Raw genomic sequence first — 18,772 nt, forward strand, 5'->3', positions numbered from 1 at the left:
TTTCCATGTTTAGATATACAAATACTTACCATTATGCTATGATTACCCACAGTATTCAGTATAGTTAGGCACTGTACAGGTTTGTGGCCGAGGAACAATAGGCTATACCATGTAACTTAGGTGTGTAGTAGGCTATGCCATTTCTAGGTTTGTGTAAGTACACTCTATGATGTTTACGTCTGCACAATGATGAAATCACCTAACCACCCATTTCTCAGAACACATCCTGGTTAAGTGGTGCATGACTGTATTATAACTTTTTTTGTGGCCTTAGTAAGCCAAACATGGGATAACAAATGCATTTATTGAAGAAAAAGTAGTTTATAAAACAAGTTTTGGTTAAAAAAAAAAAAAAAGATTTTTCTTCTGGTTTCCCAAGTAATTGTTTTATTCTCAGGGGGGAACCTGTGGCCTTCTAGGTCCTTAAGTACAGCCTTTTGACTGAATCCAAATTTTACAGAACAAATTCTTTTATTAAAAGGGGTACAGCAGAGAAAGAGCTTTTCTTGCCTCCTTTGATGCTTAAAAAAGAACCATCTTGAAATCAGAAGGCTGCAGGTTCCCTATCCCTGATTGAAAATCAGCTTCAAGCCAACAAATACAAGAGTGGTGGCCAACCCATTTGTCCACCTTTTAGTTCAGGTGTTCCCATATATTATAGGTAGCTAGAAGATTCTACCACCAAACTATGAGAACATGCTGATGAGTCCAAACCCCTTCTAAAGCACAACGGGCAGTGTGACTGATTATGACAAAACTCTAGACCATACATCTGAAGCCTCAGGTTGGAATCCTGGTACTACTACTTAACCTGTACTCTACTCATTAGTATACCATGTGCCCCAAGCGCAGTGCTCATGTCTCCTTTATAGCAGATGCCTCACTGTACCCTAACCATTTGCCTGCATCCTTCTTTTCTCAGCAGGCTCAAAAAAGGTCTCTACTTCAAGAGCTTAGAGTCTTTGTTTCTCCAGGGCTCAGTACTGTCAGCAAACATAAAAGTTTTAGCTGAAATGACTGAGAACTTATCTGTGGAAAGAATGATTGGTCTTGGTCAAGTTAAAATCTCTCATATCCTTAGTTTGTGCTTTTATAAATCATAGATTTAAAGTAGATAACTTTTTTGCAGAGTTTTTACATTAAATAAATGTCATGAAATGATGTAGTCATTCATTTGTATTAGGCACTCAGTAAAAGTTTCATTCTAGCCTAAAATAGGAAAAATAATAATAGAAATAATAAAAAAAGATCGCTAATGATATTTCTATGGCTTTACACTTAAACCATTCAAAAGTCTTCTATCTGTACGGTTCGTGAACCAACAGTATCAGCATCACCTGGAAACTTATTAGAAATGCGGAATCTCAGGTCCCATTATTCCTATTGAATCAGAATTACATTTGAACAAATACCTAGGTGATTCCTCTACACGTTACAAATTGAGATGCACTACTCTAGAATATAGGAGACTAATATGTTCACTTGTTTGACTAAACCTTTCACAGAACTACCACTAACTCAAACTTTACAAATACAGCAAAAGTACCATTCACCAGGTTACTTGGTTAAAAGAAAACCTTTGATACATTATAAATGAAATTAAATATGATTTTAGTCTCATATTCAACTCTAAAAGACAGCATAAGTTAGAGACCAACTATAAAGGGTTTAGATTCAGACAGACAGGTTCAAACCTTGGATCTAATATTTACTAGTCTTCTAACCTCGGGCAAATTCCTTAACCAGCCTGATGCTCACTTTCCTTATCTATAAAATGGAGGTGAATATTTAATGGACTGTTGAGAGGTTTAAACAAATGGTGCTTGACACAGGTCATGGCTCACAGTAGGTGCTTAAAAGTCAATTTCTTCCTCTTTCCTGGAATAGTTCTATGATTTTGTTCCAATAATACATTTAACTTATTAAAATTCATGTACAATATATATAAAAAGGACAGGTTTAAATAAAAGAAAATGAAAGATTGGGTCTCAAAGATCAATGACCAGATAACAAAAATAGGGAAAACCACAGGAGAAGACCCCTATAGAAAAGTCATATTTTTAATGGTGTGTTAAAGTTTTCATGTTAAGGCTCAAACTTCTCAGCTGGCTTATCACACAAAGACATTCTGAAGATGTCTTCAGCCTCATATCCCCACCACTCTACCACTAGTTATATGGTGCTAGGGGTTTTAAGCCTCAGCAACTGCCCTTCCTTTTTCTTCATCAAACTTAACTCTAACTCATCCACTAAAACTCAGGTCCTGAATCCAACCACACCACCATCCCTACTTTGGTCATCCTCTCCCCTAGTTTATTACAACTGCCCCCTAAACTAAGCTCCCTATTTTTATTTATTTATTTTTTTAGAGATGGAGTCCTGCTCTGTTGCCCAGGCTGGAGTGTAGTGGTGCAACTATTGTTCACTGCAGTCTTGAACTCCTGGACTCAAGCAATTCTCCCATCTCAGCCCCCCGAGTAGCTGGAAGTACAGGCACGAGCCGCTGCAAGTGGCCCTAAAACCTCCCTACTTTTAAAAAACTTACTCAGATCATGTCATTCCTCTGTTCAAAACCTACAAGAACCTATGTAATATGGTCTCCATGGTGCCTTTCACTGACTTTACTTTAGCTGCAATAACCTCCTTGCTTTCCCCCCAACATGCCTCAGGGCCTTGAACTGACTATTGTGTTATGTATGGAACATTCCTCCCCTTAACCCCACATATTCACACGGCCCTCACCCTCAGTTCATTCATATTTCTTCACAAAAGACATCAATGCACAAAAGCCTCCACTGGAAAGGCTATCAAAAATATCATCTCCCTCCATCCCCAGCCAATCACTCTGACCCATAACTGGCTTTTCTTCCTTCCACTTTTAAATATTTGACACATTGTCCATTTGTTTATATTCTTTATTCTCATGAGTTAGAATAGTGCCTGGCACACAGTAAGTATTCCATATTGTTTGAGGGAAACAATGAACCTCTGCCTCCTTAAAGAAGTCTTTACCATTCTCCCTCCTCCCCACTACTGACTCACGTGTTCTTCCCTCTCTACAGTCTCAGCACTCAGTACGTAACACCTGCCATAACATTTGTTATGATTATATAGAGTCTGTCTTAACTCTGCAATCCCAGTGGCCATCACAGTGCCTAGCACAAAGTAGTGCATTTGATATTTGTTGAATGAATGATATAAGAAGGGGAAAACACAATTGTCTTAAGGTAAAACTAGGAGACACTTAAAAAATTATTTTCCTATTCATCATGTTACAGCAGTATGAACTTCTTGGAATAAAAGGCCAAGTACAAGCTCAGAGAACCTTCTAATTATGCAACTCTTCCGACTTTCTTCAGTACAACTTCAGTCTTTTAGATTTTAACTTAACGAAATGGCTTAGAGTTTAAGTAAGTTTATAAATGATCAATTATCTGTAAAGTTTTACTGAAGCAAAAACCAAATAGCTCACTTAGACTTCAGGGTGCTCAAATTAAGCAACCACCTTTCATTAAAATTTTAACCTAAAGCAAGTTTTACTACCTCCTTACCTTACTAACATCAAAAGAAAATCTTATTCTGGAAAACTGTGACTATTGTTGCAGGACTTATTTCATTTCACTTATGCTGCCTAATATGGTAGTCTATGGATATCATTTTAAAAGAATTAGCATCTTAATGTTTCACACAAATATTCCTCCAATGAGTCATAAAATTATTGTAGGAATAGAGTAACTAGGAGGATTTAGAAATCACTGGGAAAGACAAAAATAATATTCCAACACTTATCAAGAGAAGAAATAAAACAGGCATTTGATTTGGTTCTTAAATATAAATAATTTAATCTTTCTCATTTTCCCTTCTCCACTGCTGAGCAAAGTTTCCAAAACTCTACAAATAATCACTAAAGGAAAGCTGAACACAGACACTATCATTTTTATGCCCCACTATCTAGTAAATCACTTTACTAAGAAAGCTGCTGGTAATAATTCTCATGCATCTAAACATTTTTATTTATATTCTTTAACAATATCGTCTTACTCTTCTAAATTAGTTTCCTGGTTAAAACAACAAGTTTATGTCCTCTTCTTTATTAGGTTCAGTATTTACACTAAAATCTTAGTAACTTTAAGAATGCAAATGAACTTTACTTCCCCAAAGGATTACTCCAGAGACTTCTAATAGATTTTTTAAAAATATTTGTTATTTTTGCTCTAAGATCAGGTCAAGAGAACTCAACAACCTTGAGTTTGTGTGTATTTCCCCTTCATTTAGAAGGTAACCTCTAAAATAAAGCAAAAAATACAGGAAAGAATTACCTTACCTGAATTAATCAACCATACAACTAAGTACATAAACACACTACTCCCTAAAACATTTGAGATTTAGATAATTATTTTGGATTTCATGATTCTCAAATTGAAATTATCTTTGTAAAAATGTAGCACTATAAAAATACTGATTTGAAGCTACTGAAAAACAAAGTATCTCTATATACTCACCTCTCAACATAATTAATTTGGGTTTCTTTAAAGAAGGAATGAAAAAATGAATTTTTTAAAAATTATGACTAGAATCAGGTAACATCCAGAGTGATCCTCGTGGAGGAGTGACAGGCTCTCAGCATCAGAACAATATAGAAACCACTAGCTGCCCTGACATGAGTGGCATGCTTCACTTCACAGCAAAGTCAAGAGCCATGATTTAAAAGTGCCACAGGTCAGCCACCATTGGGTTTAACAAAGACTTCAGAAGAATTCCTACATTGGAGTAGATACAATAATTGCATGCTAATGTCATCTGCAGTCTGAGTAGATGTTATCATTGAATTACTTTTTCTATTTCACAAATTTTTTTAATCTTCACATTTTCTACATGTTGCTTATCCGCATCTTTTATTAAAATGAAAAGGATTGATCTACACTTTTAAATAAGACAAATAGTAGTTGTTTCTATATTACCAACCATTTTTCAGGAACTTAATCATCAAATAAATCAAGCCACCAATTATGTAAAACAAATCAAGCTTCTTAAGGTTGATTATAGTGATTCTGGATTATTGTACTTTTTCTTTGACTATTTTCCCTTTTCCCACAGTCATCTTTTCTTAATTTAACTGAATTTCTAGATGGGAAAAAAGAAAATGGTGATTTTGTTTACACTTGATCTCAGCCAAAAGGCTGAAAAGTAACAGCAATTTTGTTTCAAAATGAAACTTTTGAAAATTTTGTTGAAATAACTTTTAAAAAGATATTTGGGATAGGAGATTGAGAATAACTAATAAAATACACTGTCTCTCTTTATTGCTCAACTTTGGGCTTTATTTGTTATAGTTCCACTCCTATTTGATTTCACTTTAGTGTAGTCTTTTTCCATATATCATGATTTCAGATTGACAATTTCCATCTTATAATAATCTAGAACTTTCAGAAGAATCATGAAAATTCACTTATGTAAAAGAAGAAAACTGTATTCATATTTAACACTCTACCACCTATACCAAACAGAAACTCTAAGTGAATCTAAAAGTCAGAAGATAACCCAGTACTTGGATAAGAGTCATCCATATTTGATGATAGAAAGCTTGCAGAGGATAAACATAGCCTTAAAGACAGTGTGGTAACATGAAGTAACAGTGGCTCCTAGTTATCACAAACTGATTAAGTTCTGATCTTAAAGTATTAATATCAGATCACATTTACTTACCTATTATATATGCAAAATACCATACCAAGCACTGTATATTATTGTTAATAAATTGTAACTATGTGTCAATCTCATATATGGATTGTGTCATTTAATCCTCATAATACCCCTATGAATTCAGTGTTACACTATCATTGTTATTATCCCATTTTCCAAGTGAATAAACTGAGGCACAGGTAGACACAGTAAGTTGTCCAAGATCTCACAGGCAATTAAGTGACAGCTGGGATTCAAACCAGGTCCACCTGACTCCAAGAGCCCTTGGTCTTAACCCTTATTCTAAATTGTCTCAGTTTCAAAGGTGAAAAGCAGAATCAAAGTTTATGAAATGCAACACATAAAGTAGTAATTATCAACACCTAAAACCTGTTGGCTCTGCAACTTATCAGACATCCTTACTTTCTCTGTGCTTTTTAAAGTTAAAAATCATACATTAATGTTTTAAAATTGTCCCTTTTACATTTCACATCTATTCTCTAGCTTTGTCATTTTTCTTGGTGACAATCTCTCTTTCCCATTTGGTCTTGTGTGCTCTCACAGGGATTACACAAAGCAGAAGTAATATAACAGGCAAACATTAAGGCAGCTCTATACTACTCACTTTGCTTGCTTCTGAAGAACATTTTTTCCCCACTCCAATGAAGGTTCTCAGCACATTCCTCTAACATGCATCACCTTTCACAATCAACAGTGCATTTTCTCCACCCATCTTGAGGTATTTCCTAGGAATTCCATGCAATTTTTCATAATAGAGAAATCTGACAGTGCTACGTTGGAAGATTTGGGAATTAGTCAAATAAATGTCAGTAATTTCTAACTTTAAAGCAAAAAAAAAAAAGAATCCTCTAAAACTGCGGTCCCCAACACCAGGACCGAGGACCTGTACCAACCATGGCCTGTTAGGAACCAGGCTGCACAGCAGAGGTGAAAGGCAGGCAAGCCAGCAAAGCTTCCTCTGTATTTATAGCCATTCCCCATTCCTCCCATCACTGCATAAGGTCTGCCTCCTGTCAGATCACAGGCTGCATTAGATTCTCACAGGAATGCGAACCCTACCCTACCATAAACTGTGCATACATGCAAGAGACCTAGGTTGCATGCTCCTTATGAGAATCTAATGCCCGGTGATCTGAGGTGGAGCTGAGGCAGCGATACTAGTGCTGGGGAGCAGCTACAAATACAGATTATCATTAGCAGAGAGGTCTGACTGCACAATAAATGTAATGTGCTTGAATCATTCCGAAACCATCCCCACACCTCCCCATCTGTCAGTGGAAAAACTGTCTTCCATGAAAATGGTCCCTGGTGTCAAAAAGATTGGGGACTGTTGCTCTAAAATATACCTGTAATAAGACATTTTGGCTTTAGACTGATACCAAATACACATTTTTCAAAGCAGACAAATGAGTTAATTCATTTTGCTTAATATAAATCAAGGCTTATGATTTTTAAAGGATCCTAAATAGTTATCAACCCTTAGCGATTTCTGGATCATCACAGAGTACACTTTCTTGACTTTACTATTACTTTAAATTTTAGCAATCTTATGGATCAGTATTAACAAGCTACTACTAAAAAATTTAATATATTATCATATAAATAGAGCCAGTTAAAGGAGAGACATCACTCTTCTCTCCCCAGGCCCTTAATTTCTAATGTCAAACACAAAAATCACAAAATGTTTTCCTTATATGTAAAGAACCAATTTCATATGGATCCCAAGCATACATCAAAAGGTAATTAATGTAGTACAAGCATCATTACTTACTTATAATAAAACTTTTGAAGGGCAATCACCTCAAATAATAGATTAGGGCTTATATATACATGTACATATACTGTATATTTTAATATAGGATTAAGTAAAATAAAACTATTATCTTACTGAATTATTCACATTTCCTTTTTTCTTTTCCTCACATTTCAAATTACTTTCACAAAGTTCACTGTCATTTACCTGCCAATTAAATGGCACAGTTAAAGAATATGAATTAACCTTATTCATGGGCTGTATTGTCTTGCCTTTAGAATGTTTTCCAGGTGCACCTTGGTTTTAGGTGATTTTTCTCAATTGCAGATATTTGGAAATTTGCCCAATTACAAACCACAGATCTCCAGTCTTGTAATGAAATCCATCATTTCAACCTCATATTTTGAAAAAGAACTTGTAAAAACAAAACTAAACTCTGATCATTTTTGCTAAATAGACTTAGACTTAATGAAATAGAATTTCATAAAATCTTAGAATTGAAAAGAATCATAAAAGATCATTCACTCCAGTCAACCATTAAAAATTATGCAGAAAACAGGTTTGAGGAGTCTAACAAAAATGACGGTATTTTAAGGGAACTAGTCTCTTTAGAAAAAAGTCAAAGCAGAACAGAAGCTAGACTTAAATTTTGAATGAGAATTCTTTTTTTAAAAAGAGCAAAACTAGAAAGTTCTTGTTAAATTAATGAGTAATAAAAATGTAAATTAAATTGCATTTAGCTTAATTAACACAGTAAAGTGCTTCAAAAAAGCTGTGTAGCTTTCTTTTATCTGAAGGCTTTTTGTGTTAGCAGATTCAGAAGGCATTCCCTTCAGGGTGAAGATTTGCTGTAGGGTAGGCTGGTTAACAGGAAGCCATTTCCTGCTTTGTTACAGTGAATGCCCTCAAAGTTTACTTAGATGCTCTCAAAATTCTTGTTCACTGTCTCTAGGCTTGAAAAACTCCATAAAAGATCTTTTATTCCAAGCACAGAAGTACATCACTCACTCTAGCTGCTTTTCTCAAAGAGATAAAGTCACTTCTACATTCTGTACAATTCCCAACTTAGAGTAAGATCACTTTCTCTTAAAGCTATTTAGGAAATTATCGGGTACCCCACTGGAGAGTACACAGCCACCAAACACCATGGCTGTTTTCCAGATGGAGAAAGAGAAGCTCCTAGATTGAAACCTTATTAACATGACATTATGGCTATAGTTTTATGTGAACATGAGGTATATCAAAGATTACAGTTCCCATGACATTCATTCCAAAGCATGTCAAAAACATGTAGAAGAGTCCTCTATGTTTTTTTTTTTTCCAAATTTTTTTTTTTAGCGACAGAGTCTTGTTCTGTCATCAAGCTGGAGGGCAGTAGTGTGATCATAGCTCACTGCAGCCTTGAACACCTGGGCTCAAGAAATTCTCCAACCTCAGCCTCCTGAGTAGCTGGGCCTACAAGCACATACCACAGTGCCTGGCTAATTTTTAGAATTTTTTGTACAGTCTTGCAATGTTGCCCAGGCTGGTCTCAAATTTCTGGCCTCAAGCAATCCTCCTGCCTCTGCCTCCCACCTCCCAAAGTGCTGGGATTACAGGCGTCTATTCTTAAATATCCAGTGAAATGGAAGAAAGGAAAGACAACAAATAAGTGCCTGTAATTCGCAGTGAAAAGAGGCATGCACTACACAGATATTACCAATAACCTCAGCACTTGATTTAATAGCTAAGCCTCCATTTGTATTTGTGACCGAATTCAGAATAATCCAAATACAAATTTGTCTGATTTGGGGAATTTTCATATATACTTAATATAATAATACCTTATTCTCATGTTGAAACTTTGGTGATTCTTTTCCTTCTTTAGGATCAGTTTTGTTGGTACTATTGCTTTAAAAAGTTTTATGATTTCACCATATCTGTCAGCCCATCTGTTCCTTTCCTAACTCATCACACTGTCTGACCATCCCCCACCGAAGGCAATGACCTAGCATGTTCTCTTTAAATATTTCCTCCTCTTTAAGGGACAGTATTTTATTAAAACCAAAGCCTCCTTCAGCAAACACCATCTCCACCACATCCACCACCTTCTGGAGAGGCAGTTCCCCAGTACATCTACTAGTATTTTTACAGCCTCCAGTGCATTAGTAGGTCCTATCACCTTCTGCTTTCTCTCAGGCTTTAACTCTGTCAGGTATTCTATCCCTAGTTAAACATACAGATTAAGAGCATGGGATCTGGAAGGAACCCCATTACCAAAATATGAATCTGGCTTCCACCATTTAAAAGTTGTGTGAGTTGGGGGAGGTTACCCAAATTCTCTCATATATTAAGTGTGACTAATTAACAGCACCTAGCACCTAACAAATGGCCATTATGAGGATTAAATGAGATAACGCAAAATGACCTTGGCAGAATGCCTGTGAAGTAAATAAGAATCATTACTATCACCTTTATTAAATATCTTCTACCACCATTTAAAGATTTTTTAAGTCTTTTCAGGAACAGCTTTTCCAATTTTAGTTCCTCCTTCCAACTCTCTCCCCGAAATGCTCTCTTCATACTTTCTCTCCCTCACTCTTAAACCCCCATAGTTGTACTTCTGGCCACTTCACAAAATTGTGCTGAAGCTGCCTCTTTACTAAATACTAAGTAAGCATGCCTACTAATTTTTATATAGTATATTAAAACATTTCATATTTTACAAACAAGACAGAGCTGAAGTCAAACATCCACAATTATTTTAAAACCCACTAAAACGAAGTTGATACATACCTTTGATTTTAAACATAAATTTGAGGCCAAATTCTCTCATTTCCTTATAATATGACCATCAGAAAATGAAATAGGACACAAACAATGTTTTAATACAATCACAATCAACCTTGTTAGATGCAAAATGCTTAATCTTCCAAAATACAGTTTAAATTAATGAGTTATGTGTTACTAATTTCCTAGGTATACTTTTAGATGGAGCATGGCAAAATAAATAATGTAAATCATCCTTTTTGGAACATAAATACAAGGCAGATTTCACAACTTTATTTGAAAATTTGGCAATTAAGAAAATAGTTGCCAAGTAAAAAATATTAATAATATTCCCACATAATTTTTGCCTTTAAAATTTTAAGATTTAAATTAAATGTCACATTTTATAAAACAGATTCTGAGAATAAGTAAATGCATTCACATTATAAGTTAAAATAAAGATTTAAGGAATTAATTTTTCTTTAAGAGTTTATATAAATAAAGCTCAATTACCTTGTTCTTTGTTTTTTGCTCTTAACTCTTTAGAATGCAAGTGTGTTCAACCCACCAAAAGCAAGAGCAGAGAGTTATGGAATAGCAGAAACTTCTGATATACTGACATCATCTTTGGGGGCAAAAGGATATTTCAAGTTCTGTGAGCTTTCCTAATCAACAGACCCTCTTTGTCAACTAATTGTACCACCCTCCCCATCCTCAACATTCCCTTGCCAAAGGCTGTTGTACAAGAAAATCTATAGTGCAGCTAATATTATATTGGTCAGTTTACTGGATAGGAAAAATGGATAGGCTGTGAAGAAAGCCATCAAAGTCATGCGAGCTCCCCCACTTACTGTTGTTGTTGTCTGTGCCCTAAACTAGGGCACTCAGTAGAGGGGTAAAGTGTGAGGGAGAGGGGAGTCATCAGAAGAAACCCAGCCCACATGCTCCAATCCCTGATACCAGGCATGGGGTTACATCTTCCCAGAGGAAGGGACACCTTTTCCTAATATGGGCAAAGGCACATAATGGGCTAGCTATGGCCTTGGACCTACCTAACAATAGAGAAAGAGGCCAGACAATATCTAATTGACTAGGGAAGGTAAAGAAACTAAACTTTCACTTAGTACTGATTCTGTAATAGAAGCTTATACCTGTTGTATTATTATTTCCTTTAATATCTTCCCCTCTACAGTAAGGGGCATTGTCACACTCCATTATATAGATGAGAAAAACTGCAGGTTCAAGTAAACTGCCAGATACGAAGCAAAAAAAAAGATTTACATATCTTCTGTGAAAAAGGCAGAAATGTGTTTAATAATATGTGTTAGAAATATTATTCTGGGAGTAAGAAAGTTTCTTTGGGGGTTGTTAAGTTATTGCCTTCCAGGTATTTTCAGGGTAGAATGAATAACTGCTTTTAAAGTTAGATTAAGAACACCATAGCTTGGCTTTCCATCCAAATCACAAAAGGAAGTGGGAAACTTCAACTCTTAAGACCTCAAACACAAGAAAGTAACAATAAAACACAGGTGTGTCAAAATTAGCAAAACTAGGAATTTGAGATACTCATTTCAGAACCAAAACCTTAAATATTGTTGGCTTTCACTTACTGGCCCCCTTATGCATCAATGACTAAAGAAGGCTACAATACAGCATATGCTTTTTTTAAAAAATAAAATAGGTCTCCTATATGAAACTAGATAGAACATATCACCCATGCTCCAGTTTCCTTAAAAGAATAATGACTATGTTCCACAGGAAGTTTTACTAATGCATACGCATTACTCCAAGTGCTCTAATTATAGTGTCTCACTCACCTGAGGCTGAGTTCATCATATTCTGCTGTACTGGTGGACTGGTGGGGGCTGTAACATTCATCTGAGAGAGCATGGCCTTCCTGGGGTCCTGCCATGTTGTTGTCTGATCTATGTGACTGAGACAAAACAAACCACTGCATTAGGTAACAAATACGAGGTCCTAAAAACAACAATTCTCCCTATCACAATAGGGTACATATGTAGGCTAATAATCAATACTAAATGAGTTCTGTAAAGGTAGCAAGTCATGTCATCTCACTGCTCCCACACTTCCTCTATAACAGAAATTTTTCAACCTTAAATCACTCAACTTTCACCTCTTAGATATTACAAGTACAAAATTTGAAAAACTTATGCTTGGAATTTTAAATGAAAGAAAATCATCTTCACCTAGCAGATAATAACTACCCACTTCTAACTTAAAGATACAATGTAGTCTGTAAATTAATCATCTAAAACAGTAATCATACGACTAAAACTCAAGATTCACAAGAGAATCACCCACTTATTTTCTCCTAGAGCTAAGAATACCAAATAACATAATTTTTAGGCCTAAAACTCTTTTTAAAAATAAAACACACACATATGAAAAATCCCCCAAAACTTATTATAATACATATTCCAAAGTCAAAACAGAAAAACTTCATCTGCAAGTTTTCATTTTCTCCTATGACTGTTGAATAACATGTTCTTATACAAAAGCCCTTTCTTATATGCTGAACATGTTCTACATATTGTTAACTTACTGCGAAACACATACAGATTTCTTCATCTATGAAACTGGGGATGAAAACAGCTAAACATAGTATGAAATATAAGACTAACAAGGTATCCATCAAACTATCTGGTAGATAAGCGTTCAATAAATACTAGTTTTCTCCTTCCATCAAAGTTTCATTGTTTCAGTGAAACAACAACTAAATATATTATACAAATAAAACTACCTAAAAGATTAGCCTGAGCAACCAAGCAAGACCCTGTCTCTACAAAAAATTAAAAAAAAAAAAAATAGCCAGGTGTGGTAGTGCACACATGTAGTCCCAGCTACTCGGGATGCTGAGGCAGGAGGCTTGCTTGAGCCCAGGAGTTTTGCAGCAAGTTATGATGATGCCACTGCACTGTAGCCCAGGCAAAAGAGCAAGATCCTGTCTCAAAAAAAAAAAAAAAAAAAAGACACCCAAATCCTGCAGTGATGGCCAGAGAAGTACTCAAAGATTCATACTATCATTTGTACAGCAAAACTTTGAAAGCCAGCATCCCAATAATGGGGGATTGGTAAAATAAATATGGTTACATGACAGAATATTATGCAGCTATTTAAAATATTTATCAGATCGTTTAACATGGAAAACATTCATAATACAGTTTTAAAAAGTAGGTTATAAAATAGTATGTACAGTATAAGGCTAACTTGGAAACTATGTATGCACGTGCACTGAAAGTACATTGAAAGAATAGACATCAAAATGTTTTAACAGTGTTTATTTTTGGATGGCAAAATTATAAGAAAACTCTTTGTTAGGTTTTCCTATTATTAAACAATCATGAACTTCTATTATTTTTGAAATGGGAGGAGAAATGGAAATAAGGGTTTTCTTTAAAAAAGAAAAAAAAAAAAAAAGAACCCCCCCCCAAAGCATTTTTTGGTGCTGTTTAAATTCCAAATCTGAGTTCTCTCTTTCTGAATCACCCCATGATAAATAACCACGTAAATGGTAAAGAAATGAAACCCTGTGTCATTAACTATCCTGAAATGGAACTAGAATGCTAGTTCCATGTCTTGGCTGGGCACAGTGGTTCATGCCTGTTATCCTAGCATTTTGGGAGGCCAAGGTGGGGGGAATCTCTTGAGTCCAAGAGTTTCAGACCAGCCTGAGCAAGAGCTAGACCCTGTCTTTACAAAAAATAGAAAAATTAGCTGGGGATAGTAGTGAATGCTTGTAGTCTCAGCTACATAGGAGGCTGAGGCAGGAGGATCGCTTGAGCCCAGGAATTGGAGGCTGCAGTGAGCTACGATCATGCCACTGCATTCTAGCCAGGGCAATAAAGCGAGACCCTGTCTCCAAAAAGAAAAAAAAAGAAAGCTATCTCATCAATAATTTTATCTTATCATTAACACAGTAAGAAAGGATCATAGACTCTAGTTAAATTTGGACTTAGATATTATTTGCTAGAAATGGGAGAAGAGTACTTTAAGCTCCTAGGCAAGCATAAAAGGGATGAAAATATGAATGATAATGGTACCTGTCACTTCAAGGCTATACAGACCAACTATAAATATTAAGCGAAAATATTTATTTACTTAGTAGAGTATATAAGTAACTTACTAGCCTTTCCCCCACCTATCCCCCCACCCCTGGATATATCTGCTTTTTGGCAGCAGACTAGTATTTGCTCAGGTCTAGATAATATAGGCAACAACTTACTCAAATCTTGCTATCTAAACACCTTTTTCCAAAAGATCAAGTCTTCATTCAGCTCAGTAACTGCTTATTCTTCCTCCTCTTCAACCTTCCATACAAATCATTGAATAAATTAAACCATAAAATGGTCTCTACACAGTGATTCTCATGCTTACAGACAGATGTAAGCAATACACATGTGATAATTAATACAGTTATACTCAAGGAAAGAAGTTAAAAATCCACAAGATGACCAAAATTTAAGGATATGTTTCTCATTGCCTGTTACAACATTAAGAAACCAGGAAAGAAAATGGCCAGTGATTCATTACTACCCTCTCTTAAATTTCAATGGTATGTGCCACTGCCTGTTCCTTGTTTCCAAAACTTTCTTAAATTCCTGATATGTGGGAGTGAAGAAGTTCAGGATCTTGTCTGTGACGGTTTTCCAAACATCTAACAGTTGAATTTCTCTGAAAACTAACCCATTATATAAATCATATTAACCCATTTTTTAATGTTGAGTTCTTGAAGCTATGTCATATTAGACAGACCTCCATCAGGGGGTTTTGGAAGACCCCATTCTGATGACTGAACGTAACAACCACATGAATCTTTCCAAACAATGAAGTCAATCCATAAATCTGTTCTTTCCCCTTTAAATAGAGTTGTGAATATAATGCAAAGAATGTATAGTTTTATTGCTTGCAAAAGCCTATTATTTTGCTAAAATGTTACTTAGATATATAAATGCTAAAATTTCCCCTTCTAAAAAAGTTGCTGAATCTCAGTTAAGTTGGTTTAGAACCCAAAAGAACCGTACTATGTTCTCTTGGCTAATGTTCCACTGACTTAAAAAAGATCTACATCTCTTTTAAGGAATAAAGATGTCATTATATAAATTTCCAACTATAAACACATGCAACCATTTAGGTGTCAAACGAAATGTGAAAATTAACTTTAGAATATTGTTTTCATTTATTCCATAAGGTTAAATCATGAAAAATGCTGTTTTACATCAATTTTTAACATTATACAGTCGACCCTTGAACAATGCAGAGGTTAGGGGAGCCAATTCCCAACCCCGTGCAGTCAAAAATCTATGTATAACTTTTGACTCCCCCAAAACTTAACTACTGATAGCCTACTATTGACCAGAAGCTTCACTGATAACAGTAGATTAACACATATTTTGTACATTATATACTGTATTCTTCCAATAAGTGACCTAGAGAAATGAAAATATTAAGAAAATCATAAGGAAGAGAAAATGCATTTACAGTACTGTATTTATTGATACCATAAGTTTATGTCATCTGTTTACAAGAAGAATGGTCTGTCTGAAATGGCGGGCAACAGCAGCTATAAACCTCAATATATACGGTACTATGAGGCAATTCAACTTTTTCTTGTCATGACTTCTCTCTGTTTCTTGGGAGCACTTCCATCATGACTAGTGGCACTTCCTATGGGTCCCATGTTATTCAAGGTTTATAATATTGCACTAAACACAATAAAAAATACTAAAGAACCCCAAAAGATACCTTTATACTGTGATACGCCATTTACTGGAGAGAAGACTAGCTCACATGGAGATGATTAGCGTTACAGAGTGTTTTAAGCAGATACTCACAATACTTGAGCTCACCTCAATAGCAACAGGAGGTGGCTACACAATTATTACAGTAGTACACTATGTATTTCAGTTAATTTTATACAGTTATGATTTAATACTGCATCTTTATGTTTATTTACACTTCTCTCAACTGCAAATGGCACAATGTACAGTCTTTCAGTGTGTGTGAGCATAAGTTTCAATAAATTTTAACATTTCATAATAGATTTGTGTATGTTTTATGGTAATAAATAATAGGCTAGTATCTACATATATTTTATGTATTCATGACATACTTAACTTTTACTTAATTTTTCTGGTATTTCTAGGCTACGAAATTCATCTGCAAGCTTTTCCAACTTGTCACAAACATCCTAAAATTTTTTCAATATATTTATTGGAAAAAAAATGTGTAAAAGTGGACCTGCTCAGTTCAAACCTGTGTTATTCAAGGGTCAACTGTACCCAAAAATATTCAGTCCTCCCTTTTATCACAAGAACAAGAACTCCATAAAAATATTTCATACCACAAAAAACTATTTTTGCTAAGACCAAATAAATACCTTGCCAGGCCCACTCTTCTGCCAGATACCTGCATGGTACCCTTTCTCACCTCCTTTCCGTATCTGCTCAAATATCAGTTTCTTAGTGAGGGCCTCCCTGGCCATATCATCTAAAATCTACCCTACCCAAACTCCTACTGCCTCTTCTCTGCTTTATTTTTGCTTGACAATCCCTTTATCATTATCTCACACATATTTTACTTATTTTGTTTGCCTGTTTCTAACTAGAACATAAACTCCAGGATAACAGGGACTTTTGTCCATTTTATTCACTACTGTATCTTCAATGATTGGAAGAATGCTCAATAAATATTTGTCAAATGAATTAAGAAAAAGAAAGTTATTTTCTTCTTTCTTGCCCTAAAAATATCAAACTGTCTCTAAAAGTTCTTGCAGCCTTACTAACTTTATCAACACCAACCTTTTCCAAAAATGAAATTACAAGTAACGATTGTAGATCTACTAGATGCAGCAATACAGAGATTATTGGTGACATTGGCAAGAGCAGTTACAGTGGCACAATGAGGGTATAGTGACTAGGAGGTAAGGAAACAAACAAGTTTAGCTGTGCATAGGGAAGAAAGCAAAACTCAAGTGAATGGATAGGAGTTTGTGTTTTCAAGAGGAAGAGACTCAAGTGTTTAAATGCGAATACAAACAGTAGCTGAAGATATGCAAAGGGATTGATGGGGCACAGACATTCTTCAGAGAGTGGGAAGAAACAGGATACAAATACTGCTTTCACTGTAATAGGAGGTAAGAAAGAAAGGATGGTGCAGAAGAAAATAATCTCACTGGCTGGTGAAAGCTAAGCAAGTTCTAGTGTGATGGTTTCTACTCTCTTATTGAGAAGTATAATATTAAGATGATTAACGAGGCTGCCATCGATATCCCTGCTATGCAAACAGAAAGCTGAAGGACTTGCCCAAGATCACACATTCAGTATTCAGAACTGCATCCAGCACAAAGGAATTCTGCAAACAATTTTCCGTATCAGACATATGTGAAAAGAACAATACTGAAAAATGAAACTTGTTTGTAATATACATTAAACAACGAAGATATGTAAATACTGAGAATAAAAATTCATGGGTATTGAGGATTCAATGTTAAAAGATGCCAAAACATTACAAACACAATTTCTACTACTACTAGACTATAAGAGTCATGAAGGAGGTAAACCTGGAAGAGTGCCTGGTACACAGTAGGGCCAAATAAATATGTGTTGGATTGAATGAATATTAAAGTATTATGCACTATTTAATAATGTAGGAGATTATATGCTCACAAATGCTAATATGAAAAAGGAATGGGGAAAGAATTTTATCACTCAAACTATACCAATCTCGCTCTGTTGCCCAGGCTGAAATGCAACGGCAGCAATCACGGCTCACTGTAACCTTGAGCTACTGGGCTCAAGTGATCCTCCAGCCTCAGCTTCCCGAGTAGCTGGAAATACAGCATGATCTGCTGCACTCAGCTCAAACTACATTAATACTAAAAACTCAAACTATAAATAAGAGAATCAAAATACATAAACCAAGGAGATAAAATTAAAGAAAATGTATAAAATAGTACTTTCAGAGTTAAAAATGAGTGTCCATATATAACATAGAAAATAATTAGATTAGTTCATCTTGTTCATAAGGATAGTCTAATAGTCTAACTTGAGAACAGGAAAATAAAAAATGTGAACTTCTACAGCCCCTTCAAGACATGTAAATAAGTTACTCTGCTATTACTTTGGAAAAGAAAAGGCAATTGGGTTTATGACCAAGATAAACTCTGTGATTGCACTCTAGAGCAGCTAAGGCTAGGAAACAACAAATCTGTCAAAGTTTAGACTGATGAAACACACAGCTGTACTTTGACCAAGGTCTATGTCTAGCAGCAGTCTCTCCTGTGTATAGAGTCATCTCTTCCTGTTGGCTTTTGTCTCTTTATTTCACCCTGCGGAGTGTGGTCCTTTATGCTGGATAACTTAGCAAAATGTATGTAAACCCCAAAAAGGGGGCAGAAATGCTGAAGCGAACCATTAGAAAATTAACTTTTTGCATAATTCCACTAGTTCATTAAGGGTATGGCATACAGAAATATTTAAAAAGCTTAATATCATCCTGTGAGATGTAAATCCTACAAAAGTCAAACCTGGACCTTCAACCAGCAAGGGG

The 18,772-nt window shown here is 35.4% G+C and overlaps 1 protein-coding gene across 8 annotated transcripts in view; it reads right to left on the minus strand.

Annotated features, from left to right (window-relative positions):
• Nucleotides 1–18,772, minus strand: part of YAP1 (Yes1 associated transcriptional regulator) — a 110,988-nt gene that overhangs the window by 45,074 nt on the left and 47,142 nt on the right. For all 8 annotated transcript variants that reach the window (XM_045556845.1, XM_045556849.1, XM_045556846.1 and 5 more), the window contains exon 3: nucleotides 12,022–12,137. In XM_045556845.1, coding sequence (XP_045412801.1) covers nucleotides 12,022–12,137 — 116 coding nt within the window. The remainder of the gene's footprint in view (nucleotides 1–12,021; nucleotides 12,138–18,772) is intronic.

Source organism: Lemur catta, chromosome 7 (assembly GCF_020740605.2).
Source record: "Lemur catta isolate mLemCat1 chromosome 7, mLemCat1.pri, whole genome shotgun sequence".
NCBI lineage: Eukaryota > Metazoa > Chordata > Mammalia > Primates > Lemuridae > Lemur > Lemur catta.